This window comes from Amblyomma mixtum, chromosome 6, assembly GCF_055824585.1.
Source record: "Amblyomma mixtum isolate Tamu chromosome 6, ASM5582458v1, whole genome shotgun sequence".
Taxonomy (NCBI): Eukaryota; Metazoa; Arthropoda; class Arachnida; order Ixodida; family Ixodidae; genus Amblyomma; species Amblyomma mixtum.
Window position 1 is genome coordinate 48262053 of NC_143017.1, and position 20166 is coordinate 48282218.

Sequence of the window (20166 nt, forward strand, 5' to 3'; positions counted from 1 at the left end):
CCGTTCGGTGCGAGCGCCAAGGGATACGACTTAAGTAGCGTTTGCGGATGTCTTCACGACTACATTATTGCAACTGGAAGGTCGCGTTGTCCAATTTATGCAGACTTCTTCCGCATGTCTAAAATATGTATATTTTTTATTCCTGGCACAAAATTGTTAATTTTTTTATTTTTTTTTCCTTTTTGTAGCTTCAGTAATTTCACTATTCCAATTCTCCGCCCGATGCCCTTCTTTTCCTTTCAATTTCCTATGTGATTTTCCCTGGCGTTCACCAATTCTCGGCCAATCCCCGGTCGTGGGTATGCGCCTTCTTTACTGATGTGAACAACAACCACAATATTTTCACCAATGATAGTTGGTCGCCATGCTCTTCCGGTGGTGTCCTGTAGTCCAGGACCCCATTGGCTGTCGCTATCAGGCGGGCCCGCTCTATCAGCCGTTGCTGGTCCTTTGGAAATGTGCTGGACAGAGCAGTTTCGGCGGGGTCAACATTGGTTCAGAATGTTCGGAGCAACGCGCGCCGCGGCGCAGACAAAGACTCCTTTAGGGCCCTTTCTCAGTCGACAGCGCGGCCTCCGTCGGCGTAGGATGTCGTAGCTTAAACCTGTCGCGTCGACCTTGAGGTCTATGAGATAGTGACCCAAGTGTTCAGTAACCAAGTGCTCCAGGAAGTGGGCGTTCTCAAGAAAGGGCCATTTATGGTCAATATAGGCCCAGCGGACTTGGTCCATGGACGCTTACCGGAGCTGGCCCTTTTGTTTGGGACGGGCAGAAGGAGAGAGGAGGTTGCAGAGCCACCATTGCTATCGCTTCATCATCATGATAAGGGGCATATATGGGGTAGCTTTATACTATCGTTGTTCACGCTTATTGAACACGTATGCTTATTTGTTTCGCTCGCACTGAATACGCTTCGTTTGGAGGGGACTGCAACTCTGGCAGCCGCGATTATTTCTTCTCAAAGAACAGTGTTGTGGCCAAGGTTGCGTCTGTGACCGAGCTTTCATGGTCGGGGTGGGATCAGGAACCAGTCCGCTGGAGACGAACTAAGGCGGGAGCCTGTGGGTGTGGGAGGAGGAGGAGGAAAAACTTTTATTATAAAACTCTACTCTGCTCGTTTTCTCGAGTTGAGCCCCCAGTCCAGGGCTCCATGTGATCCTGTAGGCCCGTCAGAGCAGCTGTCGCTCGTCTTGCGGTTTCGTGCAGGTCAAAGCGGTCTCATCTGGATGTCGGCATCATTGCCAGCGCATGGGTTTCATGATGTGGCCGGCGTTGCGATAATCACGCTCAGAACAATACCGAGACAGTGGAGGTCTCTTTTAACCTCGGCAAACTTGCAAATCAACCAAAAAGCTTCGTAGTTCCTTGACTTCCACCGGAATTGCCTAAGTGCTTTCAGGAAATGTTTCCTTTTTCTGGTGCTTTCTTTCTAGTCACGAATGCTGCTGCGCCTGATCTCTTATAGCAAGCGCACGACCGCTTATGCGACCGCCTGCGCACTACTCCTCGCTAGTGGGAGTGATTTGCAAATAAATGATCCTCAGAAGAGTCCTTTTGCAAATAACGACTTCTCATGCCTCTTATTGGCATCAGTCACATTGTTTACAACAAAGCGGTTCATTTTTCGCACTTGCATATGGAGTTTTACTTTGTGCTATAATATCACCTTCAGTTAGCTGCTTACAGTTGAGTTCAGCTTTTGCTTTCCCATGCGCAATCTGATTTGTTAATTACGTTTTCTCCCATCGCCTCTCGAAGAAATAGAGCATTCGATCACTCAATACACGGGAAAAAGGCCAAAATTCTCGAAATTCCATACGCCGCTTCAGCCAGACGGAAGTTCGCATTCATCTTGCGGAGCACTCCAGAGCTCACTAATTTTAGGCTCACCTTTCAAAGGAACTTTGCCGCTATGATGAACTTGCATCCGAGAAAGTGGAAACGCCTTCAAAGTCTCATATGCACCGTTTTTATTTCGTCTGGCGGCTGTGCTCGCATGGGCACAATCGACCCCCTTGCTTTCCAGTGACAAAGGATAAAATCCTCAGACGGCAGGCACATCTATCGGCAGCCCTGAAGGCTCGCAAAAAAACGGTTTCGATTCTTGGCGGCACCATATTTGTGCGAAACAATGAGTTTCCACCATGCACATCGTTTCCTTACAAGTCCATCCCCTTTTACATTCCCCTCTTCCCTTTGCGTCAGGGCAAAGTGGACAACCGGATCATCCTTCCGTCTTAGACTCAGTTGGAACGAAACAGATATATTCAAGAGCTACATATTAAGGAGTACATGTAGCAGAGGCTGAGGTGCTCAAATTCACGTGCCGCTGCGTTGGCGCCAGAGCCTTCGTCAGAAGGAACGGAGGGACTCCGGAGTTGGCCCTCGATCGCTGAGGCTCAAGATCTCTCCGATGGTTTGCTTGGGCGTTTGGTGGTGTTGGGGGGGAGCGACTGACAGCGGAGTCTTTTCGGGCTTTCCTCGTCACCGCACTGACGAGCGTTTTCTCCTTTCTTTTCCCGTCCATTGGGGCGATCCTTCTTTCCAGGCCCGAGCATCTTCCTTGCACTCCTCTCAGCGCTGGCGCCCCTGTCATTCTTGCGGGCTGTGCTTGACCAGCTGAATGCTTGTCGGCGTGGGAAGAAAGATGACGGCCAGGCTGTCAGCCTCCAGACTTCTAATGAGCCTTGGCCGCCGACACCCGACGATTCCTGGCTCCACACAGCCTCTTGCTCAAGCGCCTCCGGGGTACCACAAAGGGAAGATGTCGCCGGAGATGGCGGCCTTCCGCAGATGCGCAGCGCACTGTCACCCAATCAATGGAGGGTAACTTCTGTTCCCCTCAGCATTCGTCTTGCAACGAAGGAATGGCATTCCTACAAATTTTAACGCGAAAGCGTTAAGGCTTCCGTTATGCAGAAAACCAGGCGCCGACATTGTCAGCGTTGTGAGCGAAAAAGCAGATGGCCCACCTGTCACCTAGGTCACGTGAACTTGTGACTTCATCTCAACTTTCTCACCGGATTGGGAGCAAACTGTCAAGGTCAATCAATAGATGGTCGCAAGAGGTTTCTGGAGAGAGCAGTTTGCTTCTCAGCAGCCACACCGGTAGGTGTGTTTGGTATCGCCACGTACTGCGCCAGGAGTGGTATGAGTGGTATATGAAGGTAAAACAGAGAATGACCGTGTCTGTGAAGCGATAGGCAAAGATGATCCCAGGCCGCTGCAGGGACCCATTAACGCTATCGCGTCATATACTTAAGGCAGAGTTTAAGGGTCCCCTCGAGTTTTTTTTATTTTGCCTTAAAGGAAGTTTAAGCTGGAGCCAGGCATCGCGAGGGGGGGAAATGCGTCGCGAGGAAGAGGTACGAGAGATAAGAAAGACGCGATAGTCCTGGTAAATGCGGAGCTAGTCGAAAAACAAAGCAGGGTTGCGATCAAATTGCTGAATAGGATAAGCCCCCCCCCCCCCTCCCCCCCCGCTTTGCTAGCGCAGTCTTAACTGCTGTTAAGCCAACGACAGTTCACCTTACTTCCAGCTTGGTGGTGCAGCACGGCAAGGCTACCTCCTGCTGAGTTTCAGCTGCAGTCGTGTAGACTGGAGGCCCCATGTGAACACGCTAACTGGCAGTCATTATACCGTTTCTTCGGCCTGCCTTATCGATGTAAGTAAAAAAAAAAAAGCAGTTATCTCTTTCAATTCATGAACTCAGCAGTGTGCTCCTCTTTTATATAACTTCCTTTTTATTTGCGTTTGTTTGTTCAGTGTACACAGCCAAAGGAAGAACAGCTACTATACAAGGACGACTCAGACGTCGCTCCAGAGAATGGGCATTGCCACCCCTCCCCCAACCGTCGCATAGGCGGTCTTAAGAAAGGAGGAGAGGGGGACTGCTACCATGCCCGGGGCCAATAAATTGCAATAAAAATATTAGTTTTTCTTTTCATTTTATTAACACAATTTCTCATAACCATGGCGTTGACCTTCCCTCGGCAGCCCGCTCTCAGAACGCCAGCAAACCTGGTGGCTTTAGCCCCGCTATCCAAGCTTTCCCTCTGAAAAGACGTACACGACCTCAAGACAAGTGGGTACAGGGAGGCCTTTCTGCACCGCTAGACCCGGGAAGACCAGCGACAGCTGGTCGAGCAGGCATGCGAAGTGGTATGGGCAGCTGAAGCCCTCGACGGAGGACCCATCCGCTGAGAACAGCAATAGCTAATGTATAGAGCAAATAAAGTTTTTCTGCCCCTTGCCTTAAAGGGAGCTTTTGACAACTTTTCATACGAACTTACGAAGCTATCCTCCGCGAATTAAACACCCTGGAACATGGATCGGAGATCTTCAACTGCATTAAATCTTTCTTCAAGGACCGCACCGCAACGATCGGAATCAGAAATATTAGATCCAACATCATACAGATGCCAAACCAGGGCACTTTGCAGGGATCTATCTCCTATCCCATATTATCCAATACTGTCATGATAGGATTGGCTCGTCGGCAGCAGGAACTACCATATATAGGATTTACCCTCTACGACGGCGATAGTACTATCTGGAAAACTAAAGGATTCTTTGCACAGAAGGAAGAAGCTCTACAGGAAGCGGCATCGATCTTTGAATCATTCGCCTCTGGTAGTGGCATTCGCTGTGCTTCGAACAAGTAAGGCGTAATAAAAATGCACGTTTCAAATTACAAAAACCCCGAATCAATAGACATCTCTATAGAGTGCGAAGCGATGCGGGTGGCCTCTGTCATTCGAATTCTCGGAGTGCGCTTTCAAAGAAACCATCGCGTTGGACATGCGCTAAGATTCTCAACGTAACAACCCGTCAAATCATATGATCCATCGTATAACACGCCAAAGAAAAGATATGCGAGAGGAAGACACTCTCTGTCTTGTACATGCGTTGGCCATCTGCACAACAGCATACGGCCTTCCATATCATCAGGTCACAAAAAGAGAAGTTAAACAGGCCGAGACTACCAGTAAATTCTCGATGGTTCGTTGCCTTCTTTCTTCGGAGGGGCACAGGCGTCTTCAAACCTGGGGTTCTTTAACGTGCACTGACATCGCACAGCACAGGGGCCTCTAGAATTTTGCCTGCATCGAAATTCGGCCGCCGTGGTAGGGATCGAACCCGCGTCCTTCGGGCCAGCAGCCGAGCGCCGTAACCACTGAGCCACCGCGGCGGGTAATAATTTGCAAGGTAGAAAACTGCAAGTTACAGCAGCGAAGTCACACAGACAAATGCAATAACTGTAACTTAAATGAACTGGTCTTACACAGAGAAACTGCACACGAAGACCTTACTTATCGCTTTCGGTTAAAGTCTACAGGTATTCTTGAAGTGCGTGCCAAGCACGGAGCCTATATCTATAGACTAGATAAGACTAGTCTCTAATGCATTTTCTTCCATTTTTGTAAGTCTTGCAAAAACAAAGTTAGGTCAGTCATGTTTAGAGGTCCACCCTAAATTTCGATAAAAAATAAATTTTAATAGGCCTATACAGTAGCCTCCGCCCCTGTAGGTTGGGTACAACCGCGGGCCCAGGGCTCGGCTATAAGAAGGAAGAAACACATAAAGAGAACATCCTGGACACTCTCTTCCCTAGGGAGTTCTTGCCCTTATCACGTGATGCTCTTTTCCCTTCCCCTATCACCGGCGCACCTTTGTGCCGCTTCTCGAAAGAAGAAGAGTTTTCCTAACTAACCGACAGGTCGAGTTATTTGCTGGCTCATCGTGGAAGTGTCAAATGGCTGAGGCACGAAACGAGCCCTGCTACGCTCCAGCGCTGTCAAGAATGCCAGAAAACAAAAGGGGCCTTCACGAAACTCCAGACAAGTTCGCATAATTCCGCGGAAGTGGCATGGAGACCCGCTGCCGTGGGAACGTCGCACTGGATCGAGCGACGCCGCATGCTCACCACTACACTTTGTGTGCGCCACGCGTGACTTCTTGGCGCGCTGGCGGATGTGCGCGCTTAGCAATGCTATATAGGAGCCCTCAGCCGTCATAACGATGCTGTTAAGCGGACAGCGACTTCCGTACTTTTGTGTAAGCTTGCAGGGGACGGGTGGGTGGGGAGCTCTGGGCTTTACTGAGAACTCTCTGCGTAGATGGAAGGCGCGCAGTGACCTCAGGTTACTGCAGTTAAAATAAACTAACGTGGCCATAATGAATCACGGGCTTAGTCTGCCCTTCCGCAGCGTGTGCAGAAAGAACAGCTCTCGGTCTTCCTATCTGCACCGAGACCAAACGCCTAATGGAAATTTAAGTTCCCAACCCCTCCGTTTAGATCAGAGACGCGGTTTTAGCGCCTCAGAATGCTCGACTCCAACAGGTCCCCACCGGAAGAGTAATTTTTAAACGCTTCATTACACCCGGAGATCTCCGACAGCTCTGATGAAACACTTCCCTCCTGCAAACCTGTCAATTCAGATCACGGTTGCTCCGCTCCCCAATCATACACATCCACAAATCCACAAAGGGAGCAGCTTATCTAGATGTGACGTTGTACCGTGCACTCAGCCTCTACTGACGAGTGTTTCACTCAGAGCTGATGATCCTGCTGCGGGGGAAGCCATTGCCGTCGCCATAATGCGTTGCGATATGGCGAACAAATCAGCCTATATAATAACTGATTGCAAGCGAGCGTGTGAATATTATACGACAAGAAGAGTTACAAAAATGACGCTGGCCCCACTCACATCCTCGCACATTTCACGCACTCTGCGCCACTCAATAATAGCACTACGTGGACCATGGGCCATGCAGGGTTTGAAGACAACGAGGCGGCAAACGATCTTGACCGTTGGACTAAATAGTCGGATTCTGTAGGAGGCCTCTCAAAAGAGCCGATCCGCCGCCCGAAGAGATAAGAAAGAGCCTTCAGTGACGCTGCTCGCTGAATTGGCCGTTGTGCGTTGCCGTTGCGTTGCCGTTGTGCGTCTCCGTTGTAGCAGTTAGTTTAGAGGGAAGGAAAGGCGCAGTAACTGTCTCACATATTGATGGACACCTCAGCCAAGCCGTGAGGGAAACTTAAACCCAAACTCTAACCGGACTCCGGACACAGTGTTGCGGCATATGCTCCCAGTGGGAGCATATACAGGAAACCTCTCCGAACACGGTCATAACACCACCTATCGTACCTCAGCGCAAGCTATTCGCATTTGCTTTCACTTTTCAGCGTTTTTAGTGTATTTTGTGTGTGTATTGCGGGGACGCCGCCCCCGTTATACGGCGATGGATGTGGATCCTCCTGGGCATCCGACCAGACTGCCGGCTCCTTCCTCGAGTTCTTCGAGGAAGCGTTGCAGCCTTCCCAGTGACCCCGACAGCGAGGATACCATAGAGTACTTCAGCGAGGACAGTACTGAAGGTGAATTTGAGACATACCTCAGCCGCAGGACCAAAAGAAGACTATTAAGAGCCAGCTCCTCATCGAGCCAGTCCACGGTGAAGACACCTGGCCAAGCATCGAAGCATACTATTCTCATCCTGCCTGCGCATCGATCCCACAACATGAGGCGGCTTAACAGGCAAGCTGTCTCAATGCAACTTGAGGCCCTTGTGCCGAACGAAATTAAAGACGTTCGCGTGAACTCGCGCAAAAACGTTGTTGCTGTTGACGTCCATCATGCGCCAGCACTCGAATCACTGCGGGCCATCACTGAACTCGGAGGCATGTCGGTCCGTACAGTTATCCCGCTCGGCGAGGACGTTTCTTCTGGCGTCATCTATGACGTCGATGAGACGATCACGCAAGAAGATCTGCCCATACTTGTGAAGCCAGGAAACGAAGGCACCGTGATTCTCCGAGTTTCACGTCTTGGGAAATCTCGCTGTGTCAAGATTGTCTTCAAAGGCGACAGCCTTCCGTCACATGTGAAGGTAGGCCTTTTTCGTCACGCAGTTCGGCCATTCATACCAAAGCCCCTACAATGCACGAATTGTATGAAACTGGGCCATGTTAGCGGAGTCTGCGCCAACGCGAGTGTGTGTTCCCGGTGTGCCGAGCCTCATGATTCTGAGACATGCACAGCACAAATTCTCAGGTGTTCAAACTGCAACGGTCCCCATGACGCCTCATCTAGAGACTGCCCGCGGCTAAAAGAAGAGCGTGCTGTCCTAAGACAAATGGTCCGAGACAGCTCGACGCACCGCGAAGCCGCCGCGATCGTTCGCAAGAGACGTGCCCGACGCAAGAGGAAATCCAGACAGGCTGCTGCGAATGACAGCCGCAACGACGCGCTGTTGGCGCCTCCTGCTCACCCTCCTCCACCTCCTGTTCCACCTCGCCCCAGTGTGCTCCGTCCGACCTCTGTGGACAAAGGTGGCCAGATGTCATCAGGTTCCGATCCTTGGCCTGCGCTTCCGCCATTATGTCCTCCTGAGGCCCCTCCACGTAAGCTCCCTTCGCCGAGCATGTCGGCCGCTGCAGACGGGCTCCCGGAGCAAGACCGCCAAACCCTCGTGATTTTAAAGACCGTGGTCAACGCAATTCGGCCCCTCCTACAGGCTCTGCAATCCCCAACTGCTCGAAGCGTTTTACTAGTGCTGGACTCCCTGGGTTCAGCACTTCAAGGACTTTAATCCATAATGGCTGGCCACCTTCCCTCCTTTCGTGAGGAAGTCAGAGGCGCCACAATCTTCCAATGGAACGCAAGAGGTCTGAGGTCGCGAATGTCAAGTTTTCGTCCTTACGTATTCACTAACTACTTCCCGATATTGGTAATCTGCGAGCCCAAATTATCAGAAGCAATCAGGCTCTCCGGGTACGAATCTTTCTTCGCCCCTACATGCGGGGAACGCAGCCAAGTCTTGGTATACCTCCGCACTGACATGACGTATGTTTGCTGCCCAGTTCCACCTCACAATGACAATCAATACGCGTGTTTCTTAATCAAGACAAAAACGCTAGAATTCACACTGATTGCAGCTTATGTGTCACCCTCCTCTCAATTAGACTGCGAAAGGCTGAAAGCCATCATGGAAGAAACCCGTGCTCCTTGGATCATTACTGGCGATTTTAACGCCCACCATTTGCTATGGGGAAGCACCAGAATTAACGCCAAAGGAAGACATCTGGCGTTATTTGCATCCGACAATGATCTGTATGTTATGAATGACGGCAGTCCGACATACCTGCGCGGCTGTAACTACAGCAGCTGCCTGGACCTGACATTAGTTTCTAGGTCGTTGCACCGGAGTGTTCGCTGGTTTTGTGATGTGGAGACCCATGGAAGTGACCACATTCCTACCTACCTCAAAATAAGCGGCCTTGGTGCGTCCTCCCCAACCCAACTCGCGCGAATTGACTGGGCAGTATTTCGAAAACATATGGAGGAGACGAGCAAAGATGCCCTCACTGGCAGGCTGGAGCACACTATAGCTAATGCTATGAACGTTGCGAGAAGTCACATCACGTCCTCAAGAATACGCAGTGATTTTGATATTGAACTAGAACGCCTGCGTGCTCTTCGGCGGCGAGCAGAAAAGCGATACAGACGAACCAAGTGCTTAAATGATCTACGGGAGGCTAGACGTACGCAGAAAAAAATCAAACGAAGAATGGATCAGCTGGCGAACCAGCGCTGGAGGTCCTTTTGTCAGCACTTGGATCCCCGCAAGCCCATGTCCCTTATATGGCGTACTGTGCGGGGCCTCCATACGCTTCCGCAGCAAAGACAACCCTTCTATGCGTTGGCTGTCTATCAAGATCGACAGCAGTCTGAGGTAGCAACGGACTACTGCAGGAAAATTGCTGGTGTACCAACTGCTTCGAGTTCCCGGCGTGTTCCTCCTGCCTCACGGGTCTCAGCCATGGATGTCCTTTTTTCTCGCGAGGAACTCGACGCTGCTCTTGCAGGATGTCGGCGTTCGTCCTCACCAGGGCCAGATGGAATCACATATGCTGCGCTGTCCCACCTTGGCCACGACACGCGAGAAGAGCTCCTCAAACGTTACAACGACTCTTGGCTCGACGGTGCTGTTCCTCAAGAATGGAAATCGAGTCGATTGATACCCCTACTAAAACCAGGGAAATCTCCACTCGAGCTCTTGTCGTATAGGCCAATAGCTTTGGCCAGTTGCGTAGGAAAGGTCATGGAGAAAATGATTTTGTCGCGCCTTGAGTGGTACCTCGAACACTACAAAATATACCCCGACGCTATGGCCGGCTTCAGGCGGGGTCGCTCTTCTATTGACAACGTCGTTGATCTCGTATCCACGGTTCAACAACAGAAGCGCTTGAAACGTTTGTCAGCGGCACTCTTTCTGGATGTAAAAGGTGCCTACGACAACGTGACCCATGAGGCCATCCTTGATGCGCTGGAAACTGTGGGCATCGGTGGTCGGATGTTTGCGTGGATAGAGAGCTATCTGTCCAAAAGATCATTTTTTATCCAATGTGAAGATGGCCCGACGCCTGAGCATTACACCTACCGTGGCGTGCCCCAGGGCGGTGTCCTTAGCCCTACATTGTTTAATCTGACTCTCATCGCCCTCCCTGAGAATCTCCCCAACACCGTCCAGATGTGTATGTACGCCGATGACATCTGCATTTGGGCCTCCTCTGTGACGCGTCCCCAGGTGCGTGCAAGACTTCAGCGGGCAGCATCGATCACTTCTTCCTATCTCCAGAAGCAAGGTCTCAGCGTTTCACCAGAAAAGTGCGCGCTAGTGGCATTTACACGTAAATGTATGACTCCATATCCGGTACGCATCGACGGTCAAGTCATTTCTTACAGCAAAACTCATCGTTTCCTAGGGATCCTGATCGACCGCAATTTATCATGGAGCCCGCATTGCACTCTACTGAAAAAAAAGCTAACATCTATCGCTCATTTACTGCGATTTCTAGGTGGAAAATCTTGGGGCTCGTCGGTCCAGTCAATGCTGGAGTTGTACAGAGCTCTATTTGTCGGATGCTTGCGGTACAGTACACCTGTACTCTCAAACACGTGCAAAACTAACATGCGTGCCCTCCAGTCAGTGCAGGGTCAGGCCCTTCGCACATGCCTAGGTCTACCTCGGAGCGCATCAACACTGGGTAGCATTGCACTCGCCAAAGACCACCCGATCTCTACTTATATTGTCCTAGACTGCTTGCGAATGCACATACGTCATATCTCAAGGATTCCACAGCATCACCTTGCGCCTCTGCCACTGCAGAGACCACATTCTGCATTTGCAAAGGTGATAACGACGCAACAGTCGTCGATCCCACAACAGTTCACCCCGGCAGCACTACCTCCCTCTCCACTGTGGTGTATGCGGCTCCCATGTGTGCGCCTTGCTATTCCGGGGATAGCGAAGAAGTCAAATTTATCGACGCCAGCCATTAAGCAACTGACACTGTCCATGCTCCACTTCGAATATTCGGACCGCACTCACGTCTATACGGATGGATCAGTAACCTCTACTAGTTCTGCTTGCGCTGTGGTCGTTCCTGCGCGACAGACTCAAATTCACCAACTAATTTCGCATCGGACTACCTCTACTGGAGCAGAGTTGGCTGCGCTTCTTGCGGCAGTACAGTATATCTCACAACAATCACCTCAAAAATGGGCTGTTTTCTGTGATTCAAAAGCTGCCCTACAATGTCTTCAATCTTCCTTGAGACATAGCGACCATGAGCAACTTACAGCGGAGATACGATATCTGCACCACCAGGCAATCGAACAAGATCATGAAATCATCTTCCAGTGGGTACCAGGCCATAGCGGCATTGTTGGTAACGCCTTAGCTGACGATGCTGCTCGATCGGCTCACGATACAACCAACACTGTCCGCATACCACTGACAAGAGCTGACGCAGCAAGGCACCTTCAACTGCTCGCCCGAAACCTGACTGTAACGTCGTGGTCTGCCCCTGGAGGTTGGTCACCCCGCTCGCATCACTTCAACCTCCTGCTCCAACATCACATACCACTCGGCCTCCCCCGCGGTGATACTACGCTGTTGTGCCGCCTGTGGCTGGGAGTGGCGTTCACAAACGCCTATTCCCATCTGATCACAATGGCTGACTCTCCTGCGTGTGACCAGTGCGGTTGTGACGAAACGATCAGCCACCTCCTCTGTGACTGCCCTCGTTTTGAGCGAGAGCGCGGTGTCCTAAGTGTTTCTCTGCTCCGCTTGGACTCGCGTCCTTTAACAGAGTCTAACGTTCTGGGGCCTTGGGCTCAACCTTCCAGACAACGGAAAGCGGTGAAAGCGCTCCTGACTTTCTTAAGGGACTCGGGGTTGCATTCCCGCCTATAATCTTTAAGTTTTCAGTGCGCGCCCTCTGTCCCTGTGACATGGTGGTCGCTGGACACTTAGAAAACTCATTTCCTTGCCGCTCTTTTTCCTTTTTTCCCCTTTGTTCCCCTCCCCAAGTGTAGGGTAGCCAACTGGGCATCGCCTGGTTAACCTCCCTGCCTTTCCGTCCTTTTCTCTCTCTCTCTCTCTCTCTCTCTTTATAGCGATTGTCATCAGGCCCTGTTTCAAAATTCGCATACTCATATACACATCAGTACACAATGACACTTCACGAAGTCAAAGATCACAAGGCATTCACTAGTTTCACTTTTATTCAGGTCGAACCAACAAGCTTTCGTACCGTGTTCTGCGCGTGCTCGCCTGGCAATCTAAAAGAGCTTTGTTCATGATCCGTATCTCCACAGAATTTTTTTTTATTTGGAGATTCTTGTGTTTCGTGTTACAACGCCGACGACAACGCCAACGACGCCGACCTCGGGTTTTCTGCGACGCGAGCTCCTTAACGCTGTCACGTCAATATCCCGTCTCTCCCACATATTAAAATCACCACAGAAGCCACACTCGGGACACGAATGAAGACCAACACCTTCCCTACAGCCTCATTCGCGCGTCCAGATACTTCCCCGTCCGTGGTGCTGCGGTAAACCCCTGCTAATCCCCATTTCGTGAGGTTGCGTGGGAAAGCCACCCCATATGAAAACATCACATACATATACGAGCAGTGGTAGGCCGCCCTGACCAGCAATGGTCTGGAGGACTAACGTCAGACCATCCGACGGGTTCAGACATCAGCGCAAGCCACCGGCGCCTTGAACTAATTAAGGTGTCCATAGCCTGTCAACCCCCCCTCCCTAAAGACATAGCGCTACTATACGCTAAAGAGGCCTGGGAGACCTTCCTCCTCGAGTGCTCGAGTGCGGCGGCGCAAGCTGACCTGGCTCGCCAGGCTCGCGAGGGGGCGGGATCATGCGGCTTCCCGGAATAGGGACGCGGACCAAGAAGATGCCGGCATTCCTTATCTGCGCCGGCTCATCCTCTATATTTGTTTATTAATTTGCTCTCTCTCTCTCTCTGCCCACCTCACTCATCAAACATTTTAAAAATCAATAAAGTTTTATCTCTCTCTCTCTGTACTCCTCCTCCTTCACCATTCTGGCCTAGAGAGTTGACGAAAATGAAGATGATTCGCCAGACAGCTCGAGCAGGCGCGCGCTTGGTCCGCGAGGAAGTGATCGTCCACAGCTCTTTTTCGCTGGTCCTCACTCATTCTGCTATTATATCCGAAAGGATGATCCTGGAGCGCTACTACAGGGTTCTTCCGGTCTTCTGCTGCATCTTCTTGCAAGCGGCTGTCCAGGGTAAGTCTATCTGCAGCTACGTCTGCGAGTTCTCGTCCCTGAACTCGAATATTTCTTGCTGTCCCGTGCCCCCCGCCCCGCCCCCCGCGCAGTCATCAACTCGACTCAGACTAAATTATATTTCGATCTCCTCTGTCGCCAATCCTTATGATGTCTGTCGCCCAGCTCCCCGCGACGTCTTCAGCCCTTGACGCTATGTTACCTAACAGATCAAAGGCGAAATGTTACACACTGCTAGTGGCTCCACAAAATAGTGTAGCCATGCGTTGTTAGAACGTTGCTCGGATTTCTACACGTGCGCAGAACCGTGAAAATGGCACCTAGCTCTTCTCTGTCCTTGAGTTAATTAAGAACGAAATCACTATTGTAGACAGATCATCAGTTAGCATTTGGAGCGGACATTCCATCCCTTCGACGTGTTGAAAGGCGAAAGGCTTCCATGTGGCGCGTCTCGGTCGGGCTGAAAATATCTTTCGCTTCTTTTCGAGCCTGTCACATAACGAGTACATAGCGAGTACAGCGAACGCTTGGCCGCACTCGCAGCCCGGAGGCTCAACTTGTTCGTGCGCCACTTCGAGCCTCTCTCGTACGAGCCCCGCCGAGTGCACAGGGACCACGTGCGCTTCAAGCGTTCTCTGGGCCAAGACCAGCACCAGCAGCAGCACCACCAGCAGCAGCAGCAGCCAGGTCACGTCTACGTGCGCTTCCAGGGCTTCGACAGGCAAGTATAGGACACACCCGCTCAGTCGGTTGATACTGCACAAACCGAACACACACCTTCTCGCAAATGCCATGCGCTACATCAAGAAATTGGTCATTGAGGAAACGTAATGGCGCACTAATTGTCTCACATATCGGTGGACACCTTAACTGCGCCGTAAGGAAAGGGAGGAAGGTGAGAGTGAAAGAAGACAGAAATAGGTGTCATAATGGAGGGCTCCGGAATAATTTCGAACTCCTGGGGATCTTTAACGTGCACTGACATCGCACAGTTGTTGTTGCGACTGAGAGAAGGATGAAAAGGAAAGTGCACGGGCCTGCCGACTGGCTCGCCGAGCCACCACCGCTGCCACGTGCAGATAGAAGAGTGTTGAAAGATAAGAGGAAGGAGGGAAAGAAGAGACGCGTGTCGCAACAACCGCGTCCGCCGAAGCGAAGACGCTGGCTGAAACAATAGATACCCCAAGATTGACCCTCCTCTCAGCACGCAGGCGCCCTTTGCGTTTAGTCTCCATCGAACCGCGGCCCCCACGGCCGGGTTCGAACCCGGGGACTCCAGCTCAGTAGCCGGCGCCCTAACCACTGAGCCACCGTGGCGGGTACGCTATATCGCAATCACAAACATTTAGGTCAAGCGCGAACTCTTCCTGCAGAGCACTGCTATTCCCCCCCCCCTGATCGAGACCCCTCTGGTTCGCTTTCTTTTTCTATCTCCGCTAGATTTAGTTCAACTTAATTCGATTGTTGAGGAGAACCATGCGCAAATTAACACTAAACGGCAGCCGCGGCTCACATATGTCGCCTTTACGGCGGACCCAGCTGCATGATGTAGGCTTCGCCGCGAATGAGCCATAAAGGCGAACATAAAATACAACAGCAGCAAATGCATGCTTTTGCAAGAAACTGGCGTTCGCGTACAATACTGAAATATTCTGTCTTCTGTAGATGCAGCTAGTGCCTAGAATGCGCTCCTGTCGCGGATCATGCAATGATCCGTCGCGTTTCCAACAAGCGGGGCGGTCTGCGGGGCAGGGACTCGCTTCGGCTCGTCTACGCCTTCGTGACTAGCCAGAACCTCTACGCCGTGCCATATCACCGCACTACTAAGCAAGACGAGGCGCGAATAGACGCAATCATCCGCAAGGCAACTAAGCGAGCCCTGGATCTCCCGGTGGCTACCTCTAATGCCAAACTCAAAGCATTGGGGGTGCTAAACTCCTACCAGGAGCTGCGGGAGGCCCACCTCGTGAACCAATACACGCGGCTCATGCAGACGGCCCCTGGGCGCCGCCTGCTAAACCGCTTACACATCCAACAGGACTGCACTCCAGAGGAGGCGGAGCGTATCCCAGTACAGTGGTGCCATATGCTCTGGGTCTCCCCGCTCCCCCGTAACATGGACACCGACATGCACGAAAACAGACGACAAGCGCGGGCTCGGGCTCTTGAGAGACAACACTGCTCCCGACCCGGTGTATATTATGTAGACGTAGCAGGGCCATCGCCCACGGGATTTTATGGTCAAGTAAAACTATAGTGTGGGCCAGTTGGTTCATGTTGAAAGAAAAACTGGTAATGGCGCAAGAAACGGGGACACAGAAGGCACACAAAAGACAGGACTGGCACCACAAAAGGCACACAAAAGACAAGAGGGCGTCAGTCCTGTCTTTTGTGTGCCTTCTGTGTCCCCGTTTCTTGCGCCATTACCAGTTTTTCTTTCAACGGGATTTTACACGGCCGCTGTCGTTCACCAGGAAATGCACGTTGATCGCCTCTCCTTTCGAGCCTCGAACTCAATGCGAGCCGAGGAAGTAGCGATAGCGCTTGCTGCCGCTCACGCCAATTCGAGAATTATAATTACTTACTCCCGAAAAGCGTGTGATCATTACTTGGCAGGGGAGATCTCCCCCTTAGCTGCTTGCATTCTAAAACGGACTGCCACTGATCCAACACCGAAAAGAATCATTTGGGCTCCTGGCCATCAGGGCTTACGAGGTAATGAGGCCGCTGACGCGGCTGCCCGAGCGCTTATTCACCGGGCTCCTCATCCCAACTCTTCTGGCTCGGAGACTAACCAGCCGCTGCTGCGATTCAGGGAAATAGTAACGCATTCTAGCGACAACCACCGCCTTTTCCCGGCCCCTGCAAAGGGGCTGAGTAAGACGGAGGAGCGAACTTTAAGGCGCCTGCAGACAGGTACTCTACTCTGTCCTGCAATCATAAAACATTACGATCCTAACACGGATGGGCAATGCCTGCACTGTGGGGAGACCTGTGATATCTTACACATGGTGTGGGCATGTACTCAAAATCCTCACCTCCCCCCTTCCCCTACCCCTTCCAGAGAAGCATGGGAGACTGCCCTCCTCAACTGCTCCTCGCTTGAGTCCCAAAGGGCTCTGGTGAAACGGGCGAGAGACGGGGCGTTGTCATGCGGTGTCCCGGACTAGGGACGCCGACCATGTAGCGGGGCCACTCTGTGGCTCCTAAACTCTATTTCATCAATTAAAACTTTTCACCACCACCACCACCATGCAAGGTCGCAGATAATGCAGAACTCGCGAGACAGAAAGACGAAAAACTGCATCCGCACGTACAAGCTCGATTTTGTAGCGTGAGTTACACTGGCCGAGAGAGAGAGAAACAACTTTATTGCCATAGATTGGCGGGGTTTAGGGCATGTGGGCTTGGTGTGGCCCCCAGGTGGGGGCGACTTCGTGGGCCCACGAAATGAGTGCCAGTTGGATGCTCTTGTCTGGCCTTCTGAGGAGTTGGTTCCATCCTTCTTCGGAGGGAGCTGGCAGTAAGGTTCGAGGGGGCGGATTTCCCGCGCAACCCCAGAGGATGTGTGCCTGGGTGGCGATTTCTGCCTGGTAACAATTTTGGCAGACGGGATCGTATTCCCCGTGTGTGATCAGTGAAAGTCTAGAATGGCTAAGGATGGAGTGTGTCTGCAACCTGCGGAGCAAGGTTGGTTGGTTGGTTGGTTTATGGGGTTTAACGTCCCAAAGCGACTAAGGCTATGAGAGACGCCGTAGTGGAGGGCTCCGGAAATTTCGACCACCTGGGGTTCTTTAACGTGCACTGACATCGCACAGTACACGGGCCTCTAGAATTTCTCCTCCAAAGAAATTCTAGCCGCCGCGGCCGGGATCGAACCCGCGTCTTTTGGGTCAGCAGCCGAGCACCATAACCGCTGAGCCACCGCGGCGGCTGCGGAGCAAGGTGGCTTGCGCTCGATTCAAGTCGGGGTGTGGAGGCGGGAACTCGCGTCTCATCTCTCTGTAGAGATTGGTAATTTCGGCAAAGGTCTGGGGAGCCTCGGCAAGAGCGTCTGGGTCCGTGGGGCCGGCCGCCCGGTTGGTTAGTCCTCGGGCTAGTCGGTCGACCCCTTCGTTTCCAGAGTTTCCCGCGTGGGCGGGTACCCAGACCAGGTTGATCTTATGGTCGGGAGTACAGCCGCGAAGGACGCGTGCAGCGGGGTGGCAGATAAAACCTGCCGAGTAATTTTGTATCGCTCTTTTGGAGTCGCTTAGGACTGTGCGCGGACGTGGGTCAGCGATGGCCAGCGCGATGGCGGTTTCTTCTGCCGTTCGGAGAGTGAGCTACTACTGTGGCGGCGGTGACGAGAGTAGATTGTGGCGTGGTTGCACAAGCCACGTATGTGTTTGCACTTTGCCGTGCAGCATCTACGTATATTGAGTGTTTGTCGGCAAGGTATGTGGCATCTGTTGTTTGAGCTTTCAGCTGACGGCGCGTATCATGGCGGCCAGGTAGCATGTTTTTGGGGATTGGTTTTATAACTAGGCGGCTATAGACCCCTATCGGAATGGGCGTCGTGGGGTGTACGTCGCCTATGGGGATGATGTTGAGATGGTCAAGTATGAGCCGCTCGTGTTTAGTGCGGGAGAGGCGGTGGATTTGGGCGGTCTTGTGTGCCTCTATGAGTTCTGTGAGCGTGTTGTAGATGCCGAGTTGGAGGAGGTGCTGTGTGCTGGTGTACTGAGGTAGCCCCAGTGGCGCTTTGTACGCTGAACGTATATTGCTGTTCACAGCTTCCTCGTCCTTCCGGAGGAGGTGATAGTAGGGATAAGAGTAGACTATCCTGCTAATGAGGTAAGCTTGCGTGAGCCGACAGAGGTGATCCTCCTTCATACCTCTGCGCGGGTGCTGATGCGGCGGATAAGGCTGTTGATCTGATTGGCTGTGGCGCGGAGGCGCTTTATGGCCTCCGAGTTTTGCGTGTTGTTCTGTATTAACATACCCAGAACGCGGATGGTGCGGACCGGAGGTATGGGATGTGTGTCGACTTGAAGCACAATAGGTTCTTGCGGGTCGGGACGGGCAGGCGAACTCGTCTGTCCCTGATGACTAGTTTAGTATAGTTTATGGGGTTTAACGTCCCAAAGCGACAAAGGCTATGAGAGACGCCGTAGTGGAGGGCTCCGGAAATTTCGACCACCCGGGGTTCTTTAACGTGCACTGACATCGCACAGTACACGGGCCTCTAGAATTTTTCCTCCAAAGAAATTCTAGCCGCAGCGGCCGGGATCGAACCCGCGTCTTTCGGGACAGCAGCCGAGCACCATGACCGCTGAGCCACCGCGGCGGCTCCTGATGACTAGTAATTCGGACTTCGTGGAGGAGCATGTGAGCCCGTTCGCCTGTACAAAGGATCCACCTTCTCACCAATACATTGCTGTGCCCGGCAGCGCTAAAATATTTTGACCCCTCCTTTAGCGGCAGCTGCCCACACTGTAGTACAGTGTCTTAGGACACCTATCACACGGTGTGGGCCTGCCCCTCCAACCCCGGTATTCCCCCCATCCCCAACCCAACCCGGGAGGACTGGGAGGCGACCCTGCTCGGCTGCCACGGCTTACAGGCCCAACAAGCCTTAGCCGGGCGCGCCCGGGCGGCGGCCACCGCCACTGGGGTCCCATACTAGGGACCTCCACCTAGTGTTTGTAAGGATCGGTCCCTTACGGGCGGATCCAAACATACCTCCTGTTCATTCTTAATAAATGTTTTCACCACCACCACCAAGCGGTTCGGAAAAGCGGCGGTGGGTTGACCACAAGGCTTTTGCCAAGCAGACTTTAGAATTTCCAAAGTGTCTTCGCTAATTTTTTTCTTTTGAGAATTTGTACTCTGTCACACAGCCGTTTCGCAGCGCTGTGAAGGCTGCGGCCTTCTGGTGGTGGTGGTGGTGAAAACGTTTATTAAGAAGGGACAGGAGGTATGTTTGGATCAGCCCGTAAGGGACCGATCCTTACAAACACTAGGTGGAGGTGCCTAGTATGGGACCCCAGTGGCGGTGGCCGCCGCCCGGGCGCGCCCGACTAAGGCTAGTTGGGCTTGCAAGCCGTGGCAGCCGAGCAGGGTCGCCTCCCAGTCCTCCCGGGTTGGGTTGGGGATGAGGGGAATAGCCGGGTTGGAGGGGCAGGCCCACAACATGTGATAGGTGTCAGAAGACACCGCACTACAGTGCGGGCAGCTGCCGTTAAAGGAGGGGTCAAAATGTTTTAGTGCTGCCGGGCACAGAAATGTATTGGTGAGAAGGCGTAGAAGTAGCCGCTCATCCGCCTTCTTCAGGCCTTTACATGGGCGAGGGTAAAGGCGATGACTTTCTTGATAATGGGTTGTAATATCTTTGAAGGTATAGATCGGATTAGGATCGGGTTCCTGATCGGGTGGGGAGGAGAAAACAGCCCGTTGAGAGAGCGCACGGGCGGCTGCGTCTGCTGCCTCGTTTCCTGTCAACCCCTGATGAGCAGGGGCCCATATAAGGTAACGGTGTGCGGGGTCCGTATCTCGTATGCA

At 52.3% G+C, this 20166-nt stretch overlaps 1 protein-coding gene across 1 annotated transcript in view; it reads left to right on the plus strand.

Annotated features, from left to right (window-relative positions):
* The first annotated feature begins 13553 nt into the window (after window positions 1-13553).
* LOC149339015 (disintegrin and metalloproteinase domain-containing protein 10-like) overlaps window positions 13554-20166 on the plus strand; it is a 39197-nt gene continuing 32584 nt past the window's right edge. The window contains exons 1-2 of the mRNA XM_089550850.1: window positions 13554-13623; window positions 14167-14344. Of these exons, the coding sequence (XP_089406976.1) occupies window positions 13554-13623; window positions 14167-14344 (248 nt within the window). The remainder of the gene's footprint in view (window positions 13624-14166; window positions 14345-20166) is intronic.